The sequence below is a fragment of the Hypanus sabinus genome, chromosome 25 (assembly GCF_030144855.1).
Source record: "Hypanus sabinus isolate sHypSab1 chromosome 25, sHypSab1.hap1, whole genome shotgun sequence".
In the NCBI taxonomy this organism is placed as follows: domain Eukaryota; kingdom Metazoa; phylum Chordata; class Chondrichthyes; order Myliobatiformes; family Dasyatidae; genus Hypanus; species Hypanus sabinus.
The window spans coordinates 15,167,866-15,193,171 of NC_082730.1; the positions used below are offsets into that span (position 1 = coordinate 15,167,866).

Sequence of the window (25,306 nt, forward strand, 5' to 3'; positions counted from 1 at the left end):
TGCAGAATGGTCAACATTTCAGATTAAGCTGCTGCATCATGACTCCTCCAGCAATTTATTTTTTGCTGCAGGTTATAACATCTGCTGTTGTTGGTGTCTAACAATTTGACTTTTCTTATCATTTCTATCTGTTATTGGGAATTGTCTTTGATTTTGACAAATATAATTGAGAGCTTTTGATATTCTTGCATTTTACCTCATCCCATCTTCCTATCAGTTCCCCCGGGTCCCCTTCTCCTTCCCTTTCTCCTATGTTCCACTCTCCTCTGCTATGAGATTCCTTCCTCTCCAGCCCTTTACCTTATCCACCCACTTGGCTTAACCTATCACCTTCCAGGAAGCCTGCATCCCCTCACCTCACCATTTCTTTCTGGTGTCCTCCCCTTTCCTTTTCAGTCCTGATAAAAGGTCTCAGCTCAAATCATTGACTGTATGTTCATTTACATAGACGCTGCCTGACTTGCTGAGTTCCTCCAGAATTTTGTGTTTGTTGCTTTTCATATGAACACATATCAAGCTTCAGTTGGTTCGCTGTGGTTTCACACTTGGACTTCCTGCCTTCTTCTTCCTTATTTTTATTTAACAGTAATTTCACTCTGTGAACAGATGGGCCGACTGGGTGTCAGTGAATATAACAATGTGGATTTTGATTCTTCTGATTAGTTTCCTAACCGGTGAGTGACAACCAACATGGGACTTTTTTATAATCAGTATTGGTTTGTGAGTCATACATTGATTCCAGAATAGTGGTTGAATATATGTAGACAGTAATGATGGCAGAATCTGCAGTTCCCCCACACATTAGCCATTTCTGCCCTGAGATATTCTCCGTATAGCTGCTTGATCTATGCCTCTGATCATCTTGTATATCTTTTTCATGTTGTCTCTCACCCTCATTTGCTCCAATTTTGAATTGTCTTCAGATCCTCAAGAACTTTGTTTTCAATTTCAGTTTACTTTCGGTTAGAGAGAGATGGAGTTGTGGACATGGAGAGATGGGGTAACAGGAGTTGTGGGAAAGGCATTCACATATGAATTGCTCCTGTGCAACAGTAAACCAGTCATACACAATGTATTAGTGCCATGGAATGTTGGTCGCCAATATTCAGTTTCAGTGGAAACCAAAGGGCTACATGGACGGGAAGGAAATATTGCATGCATATTCAGTTTTATTTTAATAATTAGCTTTCTGTTTGTCAAATTTACATGAAAACATAAAAACATACATCAAAATCCTTCTTCTTTTGTCAAATCAAATTAGTGAAGACTGTGCTGGAATTAGGCTGGGTTAAGTGCTGAGGACATGAGTTGTAGAGTCCTTGAAAGTGAGCCCATAGGTTGTGTGCAGTAATCAGTTCAGGGTTGAGAGAGTGAAGTTATCCATGCCGGTTCAGGTGCCTGATCTTGTAACTACTGTCTGTCAGTTACTGAAACTTGATGCATTAAAATGTGAATCCTCTGTCATATTAACCAAAGAAAATGACATCATCTTGATCAATGGTGAAAGATATACAACTAAAATAAACTTAAAATTGGTGTGTAGATAACAGTTTTACTCCATGTTGAAACTTGCTGCATAATAGTGACCTGCCCCAGTTTTCAATGTAATGATGGCCTTTTGTCTTATTTATTCTCTTTCTCATCCATTGTGTGGGAAAAAAAAAACTTATGCTATACCACATTGTTTTCTGATTACAAAGAATCTTTTAATATTTCTCACTTTGTTATCATGCAGTGATGATTCTTACATTTGCAAACATCTCCCTTCAAGTAGCAGCTCCGAGGCTAACTGTACATCCACGGGTTACAGTTACATGTCAACTCTGAGAAAAGTAGCACCTTCCATTTGCAGATTCACACCCCACTGACCATTGCAAGCTGCATCAAGCTGCAATCGCTCATTTTGTTCAATACCCAACTTTTAATTCTATTTTTCATTCGTCTTTAAGACACTTGAATATTGACTGGAAATATACCCAATTTCAATTAACTTTTATTTTATACTGATCAAATGATTGCATGATTCTCAGAAAGAAAACTTAAACTTATTATTAAAGGACATACTGTATATGTCACCATGTACTATTTCATTTCCTTTCAGGCATTCAGCATAAATACAGAGAAACACAATAGAATCAATGAAAATTGCACACAAACTAAGACAGACACATAACTAATGAGTAAAATTTAAAAAAAACATATGGAAATACTAAAAGAAAAACAAAATAATAATAGTATTAATAGGTAAATAAGTTCTAAATAATATTTGAGAACATGAGTTGTACAATTCTTGAAAGTGAGTCCAGAGGTTGTGGAATCAGTTCAGTGATAAGTGAAACAATCCACTCTGGTTCAGAAGCCCGATGGTTAAGGGGTAATATCTGTTCCTGATCCTGGTGGTGTGGGACATGAGGCTCCTGTACCTGCTTCCTAACAGCAACAGGAAGAAGAGAACATGGCCTGGTTGATGATGGATGATGTTTTTAGTGTGACAATGTGCTCTGCAGTGAGGAGTGGTTTATCTGTGATCGACTGGACTTTATCCACAACCTTTTATAGGTTTATCCATTCAAGGACATTAGTGTTTCCATACCATGCCATGATGCAACCAGTAAGAATACTCTCCACTGTGGATCTATAGAACCTTGTCAAAGTTATAGACAATAGACAATAGGTGCGGGAGCAGGCTATTTGGCTCTTTGAGCCAGCACCACTATCCAATGTGATCATGGCTGATCATCCACAATCAGTACCCCGATCCTCCCTTCTCCCATATCTCTTGACTCCGCTATCTTTAAGAGCTCTATCTAAGTCTTTCTTGAGAGCATCCAGAGAATTGGTCTCCACTGCCTTCTGAGGCAGAGCATTCCACAGATCCACAACTCTCTGGGTGAAAAGGTTTTTCCTCAACTCCGCTCTAGATGGCCTACCCTTTATACTTATACTGTGGTCTCTGGTTCTGAACTCTCCAACATCGGGAAAAAAGTTTTAGATGACTGTTTTATCTTTGCAAACTTTTAAGTAAATAATGTGCTGCTGTAATGGCAATTACATACTGGACCCAGGACAGATACTCTGAAATGATAATGCCAAGGAATTTAAAGTTACTCTTTCCACCTTTGACATTCTGCTGTGTACTGGCTCATAGACTTCTGGATACCCCATACTGTAGTCAATATACAGCTCTTTGGTTTTCATGATGTTGAATGAGAAATAATTGTAACATCATTCAGCCAGATTTTCAAACATCCTCTGATATACTGATTGAACACACACAAATGTTGGAGGAACTCAGCAGATCAGCAGCATCTATGTAAAGGAATTAGCAGTGGATGTTTTGGGCCAAGTCCCTTCATTGAATCCAGTTTCAGGTCAGTGACCCCTTCTCAGATCTGCTAAAAAAGTGGAAAACTGTCAATTTAGAAAGCAGATCTGCTCAAGAGGAAAGATGTGTAAGATAAAATACAGTACAGTTCACTCCCAGGTTATGAACTCCTGATTTATGGACACTTCTGCATATGAACAAGCCTCTGTAATGTTGCTTGATTCAAAAGACTGAAGTGTGTGTGTATATGTATATATATATAGACACATGACATGAAGATTGTTGATGTTTTGTGTAGTATAGAAAGTTATTGTAAGTTACAAGAGGAGATAGACAGGTTGCAGTGCTGGGTGGAGTTTAACTCAGAAAAATGTGAAGTGATACACTTTGCATGATCAAACTTGAAGGCCCATTACAAGATTAATGCAGAATTCTTAACATTGTGGATGTCCAGAGGGATATTGGAATCCAAGTTCGTAAATTCCGCAAATTTGCTGTACAATTTGAAAAGGTGTTAAAGAAGCTGCAGGATATGCTGGACTTCAGTAGTTGATGAGATTGAGTTAAAAAGCTACGAGGTAATGTTACAGTTTGATAAAACCTGTGCAGTATTGTTTGAGTATAAGGCATAGCCTTAGTGGACAGCCATCATCCCTTTCTCATGGTGACAATGACCAGCACCAGAGGACATCCAGTTAACGTGAGAGGAAGAAAGTTTAGGGGCAATGTAAGATGTAATTTTTTTAACTAAGTGAGAGGTGGGTCCTTGGAATGCACTGCAAGCATGGTTGTAGAGGCTGATACAACAGGGACGTTTAAAGGATCTTAGATACGTACATACAGTACATGTACAGTCGCTGTAAAAAGTATTCTTCCCCCTTGCAAGTTTTCATATTGTATTGTTCTATAACATGGAATCACAGTGGACTTAATTTGGCTTTTTTTTTTACACTGACCAACAGATAAAGAATCTTACATGTCAAAATGAAAGCAGATCTCTACAAAGTGATGTAAATTATTTAAAATATAAAACACAAAATAATTAATTGCATAAGTATTCACCCCCTTCAAGTCAGTACTTAGTAGATGCACTTTTGGCAACATTTACTGCCTTGAGTCTGTGTGGATAGGTGTCTATCAGCTTTGCACATCTGGACACTTCAATTTCTCCCCAGTCTTCTTTGCAAAACTGCTCAAGCTCTGACAGACTGCATGGGGATTCTGAGTGAACAGTCCTTTTCAAGTCCAGCCACAAATTCTCAATTGGATTGAGGTCTGGATTCTGACTTGGTCTCTCCAGACTATCCAGAATTCCCTTATTTTGTTGCATTCATTTTAACCTCTATCTTCACACGTCTTCCAGGGCCTGCTGCAGTGAAGCATCCCCACGGTGTGATGCAGCCATCACCATGCTTCATGGTAGAGATTATGTGTTTCTGATTATGTGCAATGCTTGGCTTACAACATAGCGTTTAGTCTGATAGCCAAAAAGTTCAATTTTGGTTTCATCAGACCTTAGAACCTTCTCCAAGCTGTCTTCAGAGTCTTCCACATGCCTGCTGGTAAACTCTAGCTGAGATTTCATGTGAGCTTTCCCTTTGTCACTCTCCCATAAAAATGCAACTAGTGAAGCACCCGGGCAACAGTTGTTGTATGTGCAGTCTCTTCGATCTCTGCCACTGAAGCCACTGAAGACTCCTCCAGAGAAGTCAGAAGTCACTCAGTGGCATCCTCACTAATCTTTTTCTTACACGGTCACTCAATGTTCGAGGATCGTCTGCACAGGGCAGATTTACAGCTGTGCCTTATTATTTCCATTCCTTGATGATTGACTTAACTGTATTCCAAGGGATTTTTTTCTGTATCTCTCTTGTGCTTTTCTATAACCTTTCTGTGGGGTCGCTTGAAGTGTTGTTTTGTCTTCGTGGTGTAGTTTTTTGACTGGATACTGACTCACCAGCAATCGGACCTACCAGGTACTGGTGTATTTTTACCACAATCAATTAAAACTCCTTGACTGCACACAGGTCTCCTAAAACAGATCTTCATTTAACTAATTATGTTACTTCTAAAATCAATTGGCTGCTCCAGTCAAGATTTGGTGTTTCACATTAAAGGGGCTGGGCGAATACTTATGCAATGAATTATTTGTGTTTTATACTTTAAATTAAATTAGATCATTACATAGAGATCTGTTTTCACTTTAACATGTAAAAAACGTTTTTGTTGATCAGAGTCAAAAAAAATTAAATTCACAGTGATTCACTGATGTAAAACAATAAGACATGACACAATATAGACACTGTAAGTTTGAAATTACTTGGTTTTTATTCTGTGTAGGAAGGGTGAGATTGATCATGGAGTATAGATTGGCACAATATTGTGTGCCGAAGGGCTCGAACTTTGCTGTACTGTTCTACAATGCTGATAAAATGAATTCACTCCCCTTGAAAGTTTTCAAGCTTTATTGTATTACATTTTTATATGCAGTTTTATATGCTGTTAATGCATTTCATTGGAATACTATGAAGGTATGCATAACATGTTGAGTGATGTTTCTGTGTTTTCTGATTTATGGGCAATAATGACTCTTTGGTATCTGTAAAAACAGACCCATTCATTACTCAGAGACAGTCTGCATGGAGGTTGGTTAAGACTGATCAATTGATAGGTAAGGTCCTCCCTTCCAATGAGCATGTCTATGAAGGGGTGCTACCACAAGAAAGCAGGATCCATTATCATGTGAGGATGTGAAGCAATAACTCCAGAGTCTGTTTGGAGCTCTTGATCTCTTCAGCTCAGGGTTATCTGATGGGTGTTGATTAGCTGCAGATAATTCCAGATACAGTCGTCCCAATTATGAATCTGGACCTGTTAAACTTGAGCTCACTAATTGTCTGAGGGAAGGAACTTGCTTCTGATTTTTCTGATGCAAAACAACAAATTTAACTTCAGAAGACCGTGGAAATAAACCTAATTCTGATTCTGAATGGGACCCTTTCCCTGTCCCAGGGCATCCCAAAGCATCCCTCAAAGGATATGGCTCGAACTTCTGTGTTCTTTACTTATAAAACAGAATATAGTTAAGTACCAATGGATGCCTCGCGTAAACAAACTGTTGCAGCCACTCCCTGCACTGCTCTATTATTTCAGATCATAAGACAATGACACATAGGGGAAAAAGAAGGCCATTCAGCCCATTGAGTCTGTATCACCATTCTATAATGGCTCATTTCTTGTCCACCTCAACCCCATTCTCTCAGTAACATTTGACATCCTTACTGAACAAAAACCTATCAAGTTTTGCTTTAAATATATCCAAGGACGTAGCCACCCCAGCCATCTGCAATAATAAATTCCACAGAATCAGTACCTTTTGGTCAGGGACTCTTCTACCAGGGGAAACAACCTCTCCACATAAACAACACACACAAAATGCTGGTGGAACACAGCAGGCCAGGTAGCATCTATAAAGAGAATCACTGTCGACGTTTCAGGCCGAGACATAAACTGCATCCGAAGTCTAGGCCTTTCACTTTTCAAGAGGTTTCAATGAGAACTCTTCCCCAGTTCTTTGAAACTCAAGCAAGTACAGTCCCTGAGCCATCAGACACTCCTCATATATTTACCGTTTCATTCCAGGGATTGTACTCAGGAACATCCACTAGACCTTCTCCAATTACAGCACATCCTTTAAAAGATAAGGAGCCAAAAACTGTTCACCATATTCCATGTGCAGTCTGACCAATTCCTCATAAAGCTGCAGTTTTTGTAGGACTTCTCAACAACGAAATGGAAAATGTTTTACAATCACCCGTCGTATTTAAAGGTATGCACGTAATTGGAATTAGGTTTAAACACAATGGTTAAATGACTGCTTCACTTTTCTTCTCCAAATTGTTATTGTTGTTCAGCGATCTAGTTGCTGAAACAAAAATTGCTTTTCTGAAGATGCTTTGATCTCTGCACTTGTACTCATAAGAATATTGAATCATAGTTAGAAACATAGAAACAAAGAAAACCTACAGCACAATACAGGCCTTTCAGCCCTCAAAGCTGTGCAGAACATGTCCATACCTTAGAAAATACCTAGGGTTACCCAGAGCACACTGGTTTTCTAAGCTCCATGTACTTATCCAGGAGTCTCTTCAAAGACCCTGTCATATCCACGTCCACCAACTTCACTGGCAGCCCATTCCATGCACTCATCACTCTCTGCGTTTAAAATTATACCTGATATCTCTTCTGTACCTACTTCCAAGCACCTTAAAACTTTGCCCAATCGTACTAGTCATTTCAGCCCTGGGAAAAAGTCTCTGGCTATCCACACAATCAATGCCTCTCATCATCTTGACACCTCTCATCCTCTGTCACTCCAAGGAGAAAAGACCGATTTCACTCAAACTATTCTCGTAAGGCATGCTCCCCAATCCAGACAACATCCTTGTAAATCTTCTCTGCACCCTTTCTAAGGTTTCCACATCCTGAGGCGACCAGAACTGTGCAAAGTACTCCAAGTGGGGTCTGACCAGGGTCCTATATAGCTGCAATATTACTTTTGGCTACTAAACTCAATCCCACGATTGATGACGGCCAATGCACTGTATGCCTTTTTAACCACAGAGTCAACCCGTGCAGCAGCTTTGAGTGTCCTATGGACTCAGACCCCAAGATCCCTCTGATCCTCCACACTTCCAAGAGTCTTACCATTAATACTATATTCTGCCATCATATTTGACCTACCAAAATGAACCACCTCACATTTATCTGGGTTGAACTCCATCTGCCACTTCTCAGTCCAGTTTTGCATCCTATCAATGTCCCGCTGTAACCTCTGACAGTCCTCCACACTATTCACAATACCCCCAATCTTTGTGTCATCAGTAAATTTACTAACCCATCCCTCCACTTCCTCATCCAGGATATTTATAAAAATGACCTTTGAGAAGTTTTCCAGGAAGAGACCGGAGCAATAGGTCAATGGGTAGCATCTGTAGTTACTTCTCAATATTCTGTTTGGTAAGACAAGTAAAGAAAACAGAAGTTCTGACCACATCCTTCACTGAGATGAACATTACACAGATGACAGCAGTGACTGTTGCAATAGAGTCAGCACTCATACTATACAATGTACAGAATTTAAGCAGATATGCATTCATAGCTAATATATTTCACTCTTTTCCCCTAAAACAAATGTAACAAACCTTAAGTAACAAAAGCTCTCCCGGTATATTGAATTATTTTGTCATTTATCTTTTTATATACAATGTGAAATTAAGAGTTTATAAACAATTGCAAAGTCAGCAACAAAAATACATGAAAATATAAATGACCTACATTCATGGATCACCTCAATCCTTGCACTAGGATGAAAATCAAAAGTAACACACACAAAATACTAGACAAGCACAGTAGGTCAGTCAGAAGCTATGGAAGTGATTTTTTTTGAACAAAATTAATTTATTTCTGTCAGTAAAAATATAACAAAAAGCATCATTTACAACAATGATTTCATAGGATAAAACTGCAACAAAAAACATATATATTCTTTAAAAGAGACCGAAAGGGTGTAAGCTGAAGCTACAACTTATTACGCCTACCACCCTTACTTACATAAATTGCAGCAAGAGGCGGAGAGGGAAGAGGTAAAAGAAGCCTGGAGAGAAGCTGTTTATTTTAACCAATTGCGGCAAAGAGGCTAGACTGCGCAGGCGCGTGACGTAGCGCACCAAAGGTTTAAAAAGAAAGACCGCCATATACAGCGGCAATTGTTGGAGTGGGACGGCTTTGGCTCAATCAGGCTTCAGCAAAAACAGGCAGAGGCGAGCTTTGAACGGGACACGACTGCGCAAGTGCGTGAAAGTCGGCCTGTGAGGCAGTGGGAGAATTTAAAAAGCGAGCAGAGGCTGAGTACGAGCTTCACTCCAGGTGAGGTAAGGCTGGGTAAGCTCCTTTAATTAATCTAATTAGATTAGAAGTAGGTAATGGAGGCAGCAGTTAGGGCAGTTGAGTGCTCCGTTTGCAGGATGTGGGAAGTCAGGGCGAGCACTGTTGTCCCTGATGACTACACCTGCAAAAGGTGCATCCAGCTGCAGCTCTTGACAAACCGTGTTAGGGAACTGGAGCTGGAGCTGAATGAACTTCGGATCATTCCGGAGGCAGAGGCAGAAATAGACAGAAGTTTCAGGGAGACAGTCACCCCTAGGAGTCAGGAGACAGGTAGTTGGGTGACTGTCTGGCACCGAGTCTGGACCCTCAGCTCAGAAGGGAAGGAGGGAAAAGAGGAGAGCAGTAGTGATAGAGGATTCGATAGTTAGGATGACAGATAGGAGGTTCTGGGGAAGAGATCGAGAATCCCAGATGGTCTGTTGCTTCTCTGGTGCCAGGGTCTGCGATACCGCGGATCGAGTTCTCAGTATTCTCAAGAGGGAGGGAGAGCAGCCAGATGTCATGGTCCATGTAGGGACCAATGACGTGGGTAGGAAGAGTGAAGAAGTTCTGAAAGGTGAGTTTAAGGAGCTAGGTGCCAAGTTAAAGGACAGGACCTCCAGGATAGCAATCTCAAGATTGCTACCAGTGCCACGTGCAGGTGGGTTTAGAAATAATAAGATAGTGCAGATCAACATGTGGCTGAAGACACGGTGCAGGAGGGAGGGCTTCAGATTTATAGATAATTAGGCAGTTTTCCAGGGAATGTGGGACCTGTTCCAGCGGGACGGTTTACATCTGAACTGGAGGGGGACAAATATTCTTGCAGGTAGATTTGCTAGAGAGGCTCCAGTGCATTTAAACTAGATACGGGGGGGGGGGGGGGGGGGGGAGGGGAACCAGAGTGTAGGAACAGATGTATGGGAGAAGGAAGAAAAAGAAGACAGTAAAGTTGTTTGCACCGTTAGAGATAAACAGAGGAAGAGGGCGAATTTCTTAAATGCATTTATTTTAATGCTAGGAGCATTGTAAGAAAGGTGGATGAGCTTAGTGCATGGACTGATACCTGGAAATATGATGTTGTAGCTATTAGTGAAACATGGTTACAGGAGGGGTGTGATTGGCAACTAAATATTCCTGGAATTCATTGCTTCAGGTGCGATAGGATCAGATGGATAAGAGGGGGAGGTGTTGCGTTGCTTGTCAGAGAAAATATTACAGTGGTGCTCTGGCAGGATAGATTAGAGGGCTCAGCTAGGGAAACTATTTGGGTGGAATTCAGGAATAGGAAAGGTGTAGCAACACTTATAGCGGTGTATTATAGATCACCTAATGGGGAGCGAGAATTGGAGGAGCAAATTGGTCACCAAGACCAAGGAGATGGTGGTGGACTTTAGGAGACCTAAGCCTCATATGGAGCCAGTGATCATTAATGGAGAATGTGTGGAGCAGGTTAAGACCTACAAGTATCTGGGAGTGCAGTTAGACGAGAAGCTAGACTGGACTGCCAACACAGATGCCCTGTGCAGGAAAGCACAGAGTCAACTGTACTTCCTCAGAAGGCTGGCGTCATTCAATGTTTGAGTGAGATGCTGAAGATGTTCTTTCGGTCAGTTGTGGAGAGCGCTCTCTTCTTTGTGGTGGCGTGCTGGGGAGGCAGCATTAAGAAGAGGGATGCCTCATGTCTTAATAAGCTGGTAAGGAAGGCGGGCTTTGTCGTGGGCACAGAACTGGAGAGTATGACATTGGTGGCAGAGCGGAGGGCGCTGAGTAGGCTATGGTCAATCATGGAAAACCCTGAACATCCTCTGCACGGCACCACCCAGAGACAGAGAAGCAGCTTCAGCGGCAGGTTGCTGTCAATGCAATGCTCCTCAGACAGGATGAAGAGATCATTACTCCCCAACGCCATTCGGCTCTACAATTCAACCACCAGTGGCAAGACATGTTAAGTGCCTTAACCCAAGTTACCACTCAATGCACTTTAGTGAACTATTTAAGAACTTTTAAAAGCTATTTATTAATGATTTTTGGGAGGGTGATTTTAGATACATATCATATTTATACTGAGTTAAATACTGTATGTAAATAGTTTTGCTACAATATATGTATGGGACACTGGAAAAAAATGTTGAGTTTCCCCTTGGGGATGAATAAAGTATCTATCTATCTATCAAATTTGCAAGGAAGTAGCAGATATTTGTAGTAAGCACAGGGTTATGAGATTTTAATGTTGCACATATAGACTGGGAAGCCCACACTGTAAAAGGGATGGTTTGGAGTTTGTGAAATGTGTGGAGGATAGTTTTTTGCAGCAATACATAGAGGTACAAACTAGAGAAGGGGCAGTGTTGGATCTCCTGTTAGGGAATGAGATATGTCAGGTGATGGAGGTATCTGTTGGAGACACTTTGGGTCCAGTGATCACAATGCCATTAGTTTCAATATAATTATGGAGAACGATAAGACTGGACCCAGGGTTGAGATTTTTGATTGGAGAAAGGCTAACTTTAAGGCGATGCAAATGGATTTAGAAGGAGTGGAATGGGACAATTTGTTTCATAGGAAGGATGTAACAGAGAAATGGAGGTCATTAAAAGGTTAATTCCCAGGATGGCAGGACTGTCATAAGTTGAAAGATTGGAGCAACTGGACTTGTATATACTGGAATTTAGAAGGATGAGAGGGGATCTGATTGAAATATATAAGATTATTAAGGGATTGGACACACTAGAGGCAGGAAAAATGTTCCCGATGTTCTGAGTCCAGCACCAGAGGCCACAGTTTAAAAATAAGGGGTAGGCCATTTAGAACAGAGTTGAGGAAAAATTTTCACCCAGAGAGTTGTGGATCTGTGGAATGCTCTGCCTCAGAAGGCAGTGGAGGCCAATTCTCTAGATGCTTTCAAGAAAGAGTTAGATAAAGCTCTTAAAGATAGCAGAGTCAAGGGATATGGGGAGAAGGCAGGAACGGGGTACTGATTGTGGATGTCAGGAATGGGGACAGGATTGGACCCAAATGCAGGACACAGGAACTGAAGTACTAGGGGTAGGACAGGAGGGGGATGCCATGGCATGCAAGAGGTAATGCAGGCGTGGCTGGATCCGGGAGGTCAGGTGAGGCGGGAGGACCCCAGCATTCAGACGAGGCAGGAGGACCCATGGGACAAAAGAGGAGGAAAGGGTAGGAGTCCACAGGGCAGGCCACATGGATCCCAGGCAGGGCCACCTCCCAGGCAGAAACAGAGGCCTGGGCAAAGCGCAGACACCTGGGCAGGTGTGGGGTACAATCCATGGGAAACGATGGGTGGAAAGGGTAGGAGTCTTCAGGGCGGGCCACATGGATCCCGGGCAGGGCCGCCTCCCAAGCAGAAACAGAGGACAGGGCAAGGCGCAGACAGCTGGGCAGGTGTGGGGTACAATCCTTAGGGAGCAATGGATGGAAAGGGCAGAACCCCCATCGGGCAGTGGCAGTCCAGCCAGACCTGCCCAACAGAGGCAACGGGTAGGAAGGGGCAGAACCCCCACCAGACAGCAGTAGTCCAGCCAGACCTGCCCGACAGAGGCAACAGGTGGGAAGGGGCAGAACCCCCACCAGACAGCAGCAATACAGCCAGACCTGCCCAACAGAGGCAATGAGTGGGAAGGGGCAGAACCCCAGTCAGGCAGCAGCAGTCCAGCCAGACCGGCCCAACAGAGGCAACAGGTGGGAAGGGGCAGAACCCCAGTCAGGCAGCAGCAGTCCAGCCAGACCTGCCCAACAGAGGCAATGAGTGGGAAGGGGCAGAACCCAAGTCAGGCAGCAGCAGTCCAGCCAGACCCACCCAAAAGAGGCAACAGGTGGGAAGGGGCAGAACCCCAGCCAGGCAGCAGCAGTCCAGCCAGACCCACCCAAAAGAGGCAACAGGTGGGAAGGGGCAGAACCCCAGCCAGGCAGCTACAATACAGCCAGACCTGCCCGATGGAGGCAAGGGATCAGAAGGAAGCTGGGTCCAGGGTGAGCAGCAGGACTACCGTGATACACCAGTAAATTGGGAAAGGCAACCAACAGCGTGACAGCATGGCCAAGGCAAATAAGGCAGAACAGTGGGACTAGCACACATGAGAGAAGCAGGGGAACAAGACCAACTGGACAGAACAGGACAACCCCACAACTAGGCCCCTTATAAACACCTGCCCCCTAATAGGTGACAGGTGTACCTTCTTAAACCAAGATAATCCAATGGCTCCCGGTGACAGGAGGGCTGGCTGCAAGGCCCAGAGTCCGGAGTCTGTGGACCAGAGCAAGGCCCAGAAGGTGGATTCAGGACCGGACCCTAACATTGGATGATCAGCCATGATGACATAGAATGGCAGTGCTGCACCTATTGTCTATTGTCTTATCAATTTCAACATCATTTATTCTAAGTTTACAATATGTGTTTGGTACATGGTTTCCAAATATTATGAATTTAGTTTTACTTAGAATTACTTTCAATGAATAGTTAGTCAAGGTTTCAGTCCGAGGCCCTTCTTTAACCAGTTCTCACCAGCCTGGTGCTTCTCCCTGGGCCCCTCCTCCTTTTACTCCTATGGTCCACTTTCCTCTCCTGTCAGCTTTCTCCTTTTACAACGTTTACAACTGTTTCCATCCAGCTGGCTTCACCGATCACTTTCCAGATAGCCTTCCTCTCCTCCCCCATCTTTTGTTTCAGACAGTTTCTCACTTTCTTCTCAGACCTGAGTAAGAGCCTCGGCCTGAAATGTCGACGATCTATTCATCTCCACAGATGCTGCCTGACCTGCTGACTTCCCTCCAGCATTTTCTGTGTGTTGGTTTGGATTTCCAGCATCTGCAGATTTTTTTGTGCTTACAATGAAATCAAGGTTGAAGAATTAACACAGTTCAGTTAAAATTCAAGATCACTCCGAGAAGTGGAGACTCTCTGCGGAGCTCCAATGGTAATTATCAAATATTCCCGTTTAGGACTGCTACATTTAATTTCATGACATACAGTATGTCGGTGATATTAAAACAAATTCAGATTCTGATTCTGTATATGTGTGACATGTGAGAACTTTTATCACTTGTACTGAAGCTCTCCTCTCCTCACATTTAACCATATCAAAGTGCAATTCCACCAGAGCCTTTGAAATTGCACCGACAGATGGAATAGAATTCAGAAGAGCTGAGCTTTAACGTTTCCTTCAAAGAGCAGACACAGCCTTCAGAGAAGAGAGGGAATGAAGTGAAATACCGTATGCTGAGTTTGCATGAAAAGCATTTCTACATCACACCTATTTCCTACTTTGTTCCCTCCTCAACAACAAGTTCCCCAAAACATTGAATTATCAGAATCAAAATCGGAATCAGAATCAGGTTTATTATCACCGCATGTGTCCTGATGTTTGTTGACTTAGCAGCAGCAGTTCAATGCAATACATAATATGGAAAAAGAGAAAAAAATAATTAAATAAATAACCTACAGTATACATATACTAAATAGATTAAAATTTGTGCAAAAACATAAATAATATATATTTAAAAACTGAGATAGTCTTCACACATTCAATGTACATTTAGGAATCGGATGGCAGAGTGGAAGAAGCTGTTCCTGAATCGCTGAGTGTGTGCATTTAGGCTTCTGTATTTCCTAGCTGATGGTAATAATGAGAAAAGGATGTGCCCTGGGTGCAGGCGGCGTCAAAGCAAGATCCAGAATCATAGACACGAGGAAATCTGCAGATGCTGGAAATTCAAACAACACCCACAAAATGCTGGTGGAACTCAGCAGGCCAGGCAGCATCTATAGCGAGAAGCGCTGTCGACGTTTCGGGCCAAGACCCTTCGTCAGGACTAACTGAAAGAAAAGATAGTAAGAGATTTGAAAGTAGTGAGGGGAGGGGGAAATGCAGTATGATAGGAGAAGACCAGAGGGGGTGGGATGAAGCAAAGACGGTGGGGGCCATCACCAAGCTTATCAGCTCTGGGGATCTCCCATTCACTGCCACCAACCTCATAGTTTCCACACCCCGCACTTCCCGTTTCTACCTCCTACCCAAGATCCACAAACCTACCTGTCCAGGTAGACCTATTGTCTCAGCTTGCTCCTGCTCCACTGAACTCATTTCTGCATACCTTGACACTGTCTGATCCCCCCTTGTTCAATCTCTTCCCACCTATGTTCGTGACACTTCTCATCCTTTGAATTTTTCACTGATTTTAAGTTCCCTGGCCCCCACCGTCTTATTTTCACCATGGACGTCCAGTCCCTGTCTAACTCCATCCGCCACTGAGATGGTCTCGAAGCTCTTCGCTTTTCTTTGGATTCCAGACCTAACCAATTCCCCTCTCCCACCACTCTCCTCTGTCTAGCGGAATTAGTTCTTACTCTCAATAATTTCAACTTTGGCTTCTCCCACTTCCTCCAAACCAAGGGTGTAGCCGTGGGCACCCGTATGGGTCCCAGTTATGTCTGCCTTTTTGTTGGCTTTGTGGAACAGTCCATGTTCCAAGTCTATACCGGTAATCGATCCCCCTCTTTTCCTTCACTACATCGACGACTGCATTGGCACTGCCTCCTGCACGCATGCTGAGCTCGTCGACTTCATTAACTTTGCCTCCAACTTTCACCCTGCCCTCAAATTTACCTGCTCCATTTCCGACACCTCCCTCCCCTTTCTTGATCTTTCTGTCTCCATCTCTGGAGATGGCCTATCTACTGATATCTACTATAAGCCTGCAGACTCTCACAGCTACCCGGACTATTCCTTTTCACACCCTGTCTCTTGCAAAAATGCTATCCCCTTCTCACAATTCCTCCATCTCCGCCGCATCTGCTCTCCGGATGAGGCTTTTAATTCCAGGACGAAGGAGATGTCTTCCCTTTCCAAACAAAGGGGCTTCCCTTCGTCCACTATCAACTCTTCTCTCAAACACATCTCTCCCATTTCCCGCACATCTGCCCTCACCCCATCCACCCACCACCACACTCGGGATAGGGTTCCCCTTGTCCTTACCAACCACCCCACCAGCCTCCAGGTCCAACATATAACTCTCCGTAACTTCCGCCACCTCCAACAGGATCTCACTGCCAAATTCATTTTTCCCTCCCCCTTTCTGCTTTTCACAGGGACCGCTAGCTACGCGACTCCCTTGTCCACTCGTCCCCCCCATCCCTTCCCACCGATCTCCCTCCTGGCACTTATCCTTGCAAGCAGAACAAGTGCTACACCTGCCCTTACACTTCCTCCCTCACCACCATTCAGCGCCCCAGACAGTCCTTCCAGGTGAGGCACCTGTGAGTCGGCTGATGTGGTATACTGCGTCTAGTGCTCCCGGTGTGGCCTTTTATATATTGGTGAGACCAGATGCAGACTGGGAGATCGTTTCGCTGAACACCTGCGTTCGGTCCGGCAGAAAAAGCAGGATCTCCCAGTGGCCACACATTTTAATTCCACGTCCCATTCCCATTCTGATATGTCTATCCATGGCCTCCTCTATTGTCAAAATGAATCCAAACTCAGGTTGGAGGAACAACACCTTATATACTGGGTAGCCTCCAAACTGATGGCATGAACATTGACTTCTCTAACTTCCATTAATGCCCCTCCTCCCCTTCTTACCCCATCCCTGACATATTTAGTTGTTTGCCTGTTCTCCATCTCCCTCTGGTGCTTCCCCCCTCCTCCTTTCTTTCTCCTGAGGCCTCCCGTCCCATGATCCTTTCCCTTCTCCAGCTCTGTATCACTTTCGCCAATCACCTTTCCAGCTCTTAGCTTCATCCCACCCCCTCTGGTCTTCCCCTATCATTTCGCATTTTCCCCTCCCCCCACTACTTTCAAATTTCCTACTATCCTTCCTTTCGGTTAGACTTGACCAAGGGTCTCGGCCCGAAATGTCAGCAGCGCTTCTCCCTGTAGATGCTGCCTGGCCTGCAATGTTCCACCAGCATTTTGTGTGTGTTGTTCCAGAATCATAGAAAGCCTACAGCACAATACAGGCTCTTCGGGCCACAAAGCTGTGCAAAACATTTCCTTACTATAGAAATTACCTAGGGTTACCCATAGCCCTCTATTTTTCTGAGCTCCATTTACCTATCCAGGTGTCTCTTAAAAGAAGCTATCATATCTGCCTCCACCAACATTGCTGGCAGCCCAGTACATGCACTCACCTCTCTCTGTGTAAAAAAACTTACCCCTGAAATCTCCTCTGTACCTATTTCCAAGCACCGTAAAATTGTGCCCTCTGATGTACAAATATTGGAGTGTAAATCCATTACTCTGAAATTTGGAACAGAAGGAGATGGTAAAGTAGCTGATAAAGAGTTTATGGCAATGGACCACATTGTGCATATGAGAATTCATGTTGCAAATGTATAATAATATGGTTAGGACACACTTGAGGTTGGTGTGTAGTTGTGTTTGCAGCATAGCAAGAAGGATGTAGAAACATTAGGATTCCAGAACAGGTTCAGCAGATTATTACCTGTATTAGAAAACCATAAGACTTAGAAGACAAAGGAGAAGAATTATGTCATTCTTCTTATTGCGTCTATTCCACCATTCCATCATGGCTGATTTATTTTTCTCTTTCAACCTTATTCCCCTGTCTTCTCCCAAGAATCTTTGATTTCCTTACTATTCAAGAACTTATTAATCTCCACTTCAAATATACCCAGTGAATTGGCCTCCACAGCCATCTGGGGCAGTGAATTTGACAGATTCACCATTCTCTAGCTCAATGAATTTGTCCTCATCCCTGTTCTAAAGGAATGTGCTTATAGTCAGAGACTGTGCCCTCTGATCATAGAACTTCACATCACATCCTCTCCACATCCATTCTCTCTTGTCCTTTTAATATTCAATAAGTTTCAAAGAGATCCCCCTCATTCTTCTAATCTCCAGTGAGTACAGGCCCAGAGCCATCAAGCTTTCTACTCACTCCCACAACACTCAACATGGGCTCTTTCTCTTTCCATCATTAACTTTTCACCATGCACACTTTCCCTAATGATGCACTTCAGGAGTCAGATGGTCAATATTTCAGATTAATTCCCTGCTTCAGAACACCTGCAGTTATTTATTTTTATTTCAGATGAGAACATTTACTGTTGCTTGTGTCTAATATTTTAACACATCTCAGCATTTCTTTCAGTCTTTGAGAATTGTTTAAATGTTCCTGTCCTGCTAGATATAACTAAAAGCTGTTCAGATTGCCACGTACCATGCACCAATTGCGTTACTGTAGGTTTTTTTTTGATCAAGCTTCCTGCTGCCTTCTTCCTTATTTTTGTTTCAGACATTTCTCTCCGAGGACAGAAAGGTCCTGGGTGTGTCTCTGTGAATAAAATGCTGTGGCCATTGATTCTCCTGATTGGTTTCCTACCTGGTGAGTGACAGACAGCACTGGACAACTGCATAATCAGTGTTGGCTTGGGGACCATACACTGTTTCCACAACTGTGCTTAAATACCTATAGACACTAAAGGTGTCTAAAACTGGAGTTCAGAGTAACTCCTGGAGGAACGCAGTGGGGCAGAGGGAGGGGAAATGTCAATGGTTTGGGTCAAGACTCTGCATCAAGTGTGAGTGGAGAGTGAGAGGATATCAGCAGGAGAGGGGCAGGTGTGAAACTGGGTCCACAAGGTAGTTGGGGCCGAGGAGGGGTGAAGTAGAACAGGCAAATTGAATGGGGATGTAAAGGGATGGAGTTTGGAGGTGGGTGAGAGTGGGAGCAGATAAGGAGAAAAGAGGAACAGTGTGGAACCAAGTGTGGGGAGAATATGTCCACATGGAGAAATCCCCTGAGCAGGAATATCAGTTCTACCATTGCTGGAATCTGATTGCACTTTGCAGGGATCTGTATGACAACCAATGTTATTGTCTTGAAATCAGTGTATTCCTGGGCCGTTTCAGTGGGGCAATTATGAGGGGTGATTTATAAATTCATGGCCTAAGGGAGACGGACTCAATTTTAGAAAACTTAGATTTATTTTTCAACATAGTTCTCTCCTACATTTATTCACTTTGTAGCGTTCTCGCTCAGGTGTAATGAAACGCTGAATTAAACGCCGAGATAAACCACAGTCAATGAAACAAGGTCACAGTAAGATTAACCATTTACTGTTCACTCTTCACATTAACATATGGTTAAAACTGTTGATAAAACAATACAAGATTGATACAGTATTTGTTCCCTTCTTGATATCACATTTCCATTGTAACTACTTCTAAAAGTAACTATAACTACATTACATTAAAGTGCAATATACGGGCAGAGTTTACCTACGTCATTGACGACTTTAAATACACTTCCATGCAAACTATCCGCAACTCTTTAACTAACGAAAGCATAAACATTATCGACCATCATTACTTTTAACGGGATCGGCATTAACATCTTAGTTCAATATATCGATTATCTATTAACTTACAGCGTTGCTCTCACTGTGATTTCTTTTTTTTTTTTTTTTTCAATCTTTTTATTAAATTTCATATATAAAAAAAACAACACAAAATAATGAATAGATTACAGATTCAATAGACTTGAGATTACATTAGTAATAGGATAATAATATCCTATTAAAACATCCATCAACAAAAGGTACATAAATCAATCAAGTCTATATAAATATATATGAAAAACAAAAATAATCGTCGAAAAAAGAAAAAAAAATTGAAATTATATATGAGAGAAAATATATAATGAACAAAAATACTAAACTAAAACTAACATGGGCAATAATAGCACTTTATAAATATATAAAGGTGTCAAGAAAAACTCCAGAACTCCATACCTGAACAAGTATAAGTAGAGAAAAGGATCTGAAATAAGCCAAATTAATTCATATGAAAGTGTCGAATAAATGGTCCCCAGGTTTCTTCAAATTTAATTGAAGAATCAAAGATAGTGCTTCTGATTTTTTCCAAACTCAGATAAGAAATAGTTTGGGAGAACCACTGAAATGTAGTAGGAGGATTTACTTCTTTCCAGTTTTGTAATATAGACCTTCTGGCAATTAATGTTACAAAGGCAATCATTCGTCTGATTGAAGGGGAAAGCTGATTGCCATCTTCATTTGGTATACCGAAAATTGCAGTAATAAAATGGGGTTGTAAATCGATATTCCATACTGAGGAAATGACATCAAAAATGTCCTTCCAATAGTTATGTAAAGTGGGACATGTCCAAAACATGTGAGTCAATGAAGCCACTTCTAAGTGACATCTGTCACATTGAGGATTAATATGCGAATAAAATCGGGCAAGTTTATCTTTAGACATATAAGCTCTATGTACAATTTTAAATTGTATTAAAGCATGTTTAGCACAAATAGAGGAGGAATTAACCATTTGTAAAATTTTTTCCCATTTATCTGTTGATATATTACATCGAAGTTCTTTTTCCCATTCTTGTCTAATTCTATCCGATATTTCTGGCTGTATCTTCATAATCATGTTATAAATAAAAGCTACTAATCCCTTCTGACAAGGATTAAAAGTAAAAATCAAATCTGAAAAATCCGATGGAGTTGAATTAGGAAAAGATGGAAGAATTTTATGTAAGAAATTTCTAATTTGTAAGTATCTAAAAAAATTAGATTTAGGTAATTCAAATTTGTTGGATAGTTGATCAAAAGACATCAAAGTACCTTCAAAAAAAAGATCACGAAAACATTTTATACCTTTCCTTTTCCATATACTAAAAGCTTGATCTGTCAATGAAGGTTTGAAAAAAAAATTACATAAAATAGGGCTGTCCAGAGCAAAGTTTTTCAGATTAAAGAATTTGCGAAATTGAAACCAAATTCGTAGTGTATGTTTAACAACAGGGTTAGATATCTGTTTATTGAATTTGGCTAAATCAATAGGAAGAAAAGAACCAAGAACGGAAAATATAGAATATCCCTTAACCTCACTACATTCCAAATTTACCCACTGTGGGCACACAGGTGAATCCAAATCTAGTTTCCAGTACATTAGGTTACGAATATTATTCGCCCAATAATAAAATCTAAAGTTAGGTAAAGCTAGACCACCATCTTTTTTAGACTTTTGTAATTGCCTTTTGCTTAACCTAGGATTTTTATTTTGCCAAACAAATGAGGAAATCTTTGAATCAATATTATCAAAAAAAGATTTAGGAATAAAAATTGGTAAAGCTTGGAATAAATATAAAAATTTCGGTAAAATCATCATTTTAATAGCATTAATCCGACCAACTAATGATAAAAATAAGGAAGACCATCTAGTAGTAAGTTGCTGAATTTGATGAAGCATAGGTAAAAAATTCAGTCCAAATAAATCTTTATATTTCTTGGTGATTTTTATACCTAAATAGATAAAGTTATCAGTAACAACTTTAAATGGCATCCTATCACTCAATAAAGTTTGCGCGTTTAAAGGGAATAACTCACTCTTATCTAAGTTTAACTTATAACCAGAAAAACTACCAAATTGAGCCAACAAGGATAAAATAGCAGGAATAGACCTACTAGGATTAGAAATATATAACAACAAATCATCAGCATAAAGCGATAATTTGTATAACTTCTCATTACGGGTAATACCAAAAATATTAGGAGACTCACGAATAGCAATAGCTAAAGGTTCTAATGCAATATTAAATAATAAAGGACTTAAAGGACAACCTTGTCTCGTACCACGAGATAATTGAAAAAAAGAGGATCTATAATTATTTGTAAGAACAGAAGCAACAGGTTTATAATATATTAATTTAATCCATGATATAAAATTAGGACTAAAATTAAAGTTTCTCAATGCATTAAATAAATATGTCCATTCAACTCTATCAAAGGCTTTTTCAGCATCTAATGAGATAACACATTCTGGGGTTGTAGGAGATGAAGTATAAATTATGTTAATCAATTTTCTAATATTAAAAAAGGAATATCGATTCCTAATAAAACCAGTTTGATCTTCTGAAATAATCTGTGGTAATACCTTTTCTAATCTAATGGCTAAAATTTTTGTAAGAATCTTAGAGTCTACATTTAATAATGATATAGGTCGATAAGATGCACATAAGGTAGGATCTTTATCTTTTTTAAGAATTAAAGAGATAGTAGCTTCATAAAACGATTGAGGTAATCTCTTCTTAACAAACGCATCATTAAAGATTTCACATAGCCAAGGAGAAAGCAATAAAGAAAAAGTTTTAAAAAATTCTACAATAAAACCATCAGGACCAGGAGCTTTCCCTGAATTCATTGATGAGATAGCCTCTCTTATTTCATCCATAGAAATAGGAGCATCAAGCAAGCTACAATCTTCATCTATCAGTTTAGAAATATTCAAATTATTAAAAAAATTATCCATCATAAACCGGTCACCGTCAAATTCTGATTGATATAAAGATTTATAAAAATCTTGAAAAGTGTTATTGATTTCTTTATAATCAGTAGTTAAATTACCGTCTTGTTTACGAATTTTAATAATTTGTCGCTTAGTCGAAATAGCTTTTAATTGATTAGCTAACAATTTACCAGTTCGATCACTATGAATATAAAATTGAGCCCTAGTCTTAATTAATTGATTCTCAATTGAAGAAGATAATAATAAACTATGTTCCATTTGAAGCTCAACTCTCTTCTTATAAAGTTCTTTGGTAGGAGTAACGGAATAAATCTTATCAATTTCTTTAATTTTATCCACCAATAAAGCTATATCTGAATATCTTTGTTTTCTTTTACCAGCGGAATATGAAATAATTTGTCCACGAATAAAAGCCTTGAAAGAGTCCCAAAGTATTCCTTTATCAATCTCTTCATTATAGTTTGTTGAAAAAAATAAGTCAATTTGTTGTTTTATGAAGGTAATAAATTCTGGATCTTGAAGTAAAGTAGCATTAAGTCTCCAAGATCTAGTATTGATAGAAGAATCCGAAATCTTGATAGATAACTTCAAAGGCGCATGATCCGAAATAGCAATAGAATCGTATTTACAATCAATAACATCTGTTAATAAACGATGATCAATAAGAAAGTAATCAATTCTAGAATAACTATGATATACATGTGAAAAAAATGAAAATTCTTTACCTTTAGGATTCAAAAACCGCCATATTTCAGTAATTCCAGAATCAACCATAAAAGAATTAATAAGTAAAGCTGATCTATTCGGAAGAGTTCGAATAGGTTTAGATCTATCCATCGAAGGATTCAAACAACAATTAAAGTCTCCACCCATAATCAACATATATTCATTCAAATTAGGAAGAGAAGTAAATAAACGTTTAAAAAATTCAGGACAATCAAAGTTTGGAGCATAAATATTAACTAAAACAACTTTCCGATTAAAAAGTGAACCAGTTATCAACAAAAATCTACCCTGTGGATCAGAAATAATTTCATAATGTGTAAACGAAATTGAGGCGTCTATAAAAATAGACACACCCCTAATTTTAGCGGTACAATTTGAGTGAAATTGTTGACCTTTCCAGAACCTAAAAAAACGTTGATTATCCTCCCTCCTAATGTGGGTCTCCTGTGCAAAAATAATATTAGCGTTCAATCTATGGAATACTTTAAATATTTTTTTACGTTTAATCGGATGATTTAAACCATTAGTATTCCACGAGATAAAGTTAATAGATTTATCCATCATACCAATATTAATTGTGTGTATCATAAAAGGTTAAAAAGACACATAACCCACAATTTAGGAAGAAGGAAAATTGATTCAGGAGCAACCGGAGATCCTGACACCTCAACAATATTAACAATTTAAAGTCAGCCCATAAACTAAAAGCAAAAAAATAAAAAGCAAAAGCATGAAAAAAGATCCCTCCCCCCTCCCCCCACCCTTTGAAAGAAAGCCAAGCGGCAGGCGCATAAACTAATACTAATATTACCCCCATTTCAAGATGGCAGCTCCATAAGAAAATTTTTTAAGAAAAAACTATATAACACCCCAATTAAAATATAGAGTTGCAAAAAATATATATATATATATATATATATATATACCTACATATATATATATATATATATATATATACACATACACATACACACCCATATCAGACAAATCAAAAAAAAAAACTAAAATAGTAAAACCAGAAAGATCATTAATAAAAAAAAATGCACATTAAAGTTTAAAAATGTGATACACCTTTAAAAAAGAAATTCCATATTCAGATACAAAGATGACGTTTCACAAGCCAAGACTTATGGGAAGAAGAAACGACATTTTGAGAAAGCCATATTACAAAATATGAATATAAATTCAGCAATCTAATAAGAAAATATAGTAAAAAAGTTATCAAAATAGAATATTTTTATAAAAAAAAAGATTTAATAGACACTACAACATATTTAAAAAAAAACTAAAGAAAAAGAATTCAAAACCTTTGTTCCATTTCTAAATACAGGCAAGCAAATAAACGCTTATAAAAAGTAAAGACTTATGGGAAGAAGAAACGACATTTTGAAAAAAAATAATTCATTATTACAAAATACAAACGTATATAAAAAAAGGATATTATAAAAATTAAAACAGCATCTATAAGCAATAATAATAGTAGTAAAAAAAAAGACCCAGACCCATAGTTCAAAATAAGAAGTTATAACCCAACTTCCAGGGTTAAAACTTAAAATGAAATAACATCCTCTCTCCAAAAAAAAAATCTTCAATGTAACTCATAGTTCAAGTTGCACTAGAGGATCGATATTCTTCAACAAATTTCTTCGCTTCTTCAGGAGTGATAAAAAAGTGTAGACTGTTGTCGGGCAGCACCATTCTAAGCTTCGCTGGATACATTAAAGCTTGTTTAAAACCAAACGAATGAATCTCTGCCATCACTGGTTTAAAAGCGATCCTGGCTTTCATAACTTCATACGAATAGTCTTCAACTATTCGAAATGAATAATTTCTGTAGGAGATCATACCTTTTTTACGAGCTAATCGAATTAGAAGCTCTTTCTCACGAGGATAATGAAGGCGAACAATCACCGCTCGTGGTTTATCAGACACAGACGAAAGCCTCGCAACTCTATGAGCGCGGTCAATAACAGGTTCATTTTTCAAACCTTCACCACCGAAAATTTCCCAC

General features: G+C 40.1%; 1 protein-coding gene across 2 annotated transcripts in view; it reads left to right on the forward strand.

Moving 5' to 3' along the window:
- The first annotated feature begins 610 nt into the window (after positions 1-610).
- LOC132381038 (Fc receptor-like protein 5) overlaps positions 611-25,306 on the forward strand; it is a 74,782-nt gene continuing 50,086 nt past the window's right edge. The window contains exons 1-3 of one of the 2 annotated variants that reach the window (XM_059950151.1): positions 611-674; positions 14,022-14,193; positions 18,533-18,622. In XM_059950151.1, the coding sequence (XP_059806134.1) occupies positions 18,583-18,622 (40 nt within the window). In that variant the 5' untranslated portion in view covers positions 611-674; positions 14,022-14,193; positions 18,533-18,582. The remainder of the gene's footprint in view (positions 675-14,021; positions 14,194-18,532; positions 18,623-25,306) is intronic. The other variant, XM_059950150.1, reaches the window with a different exon arrangement.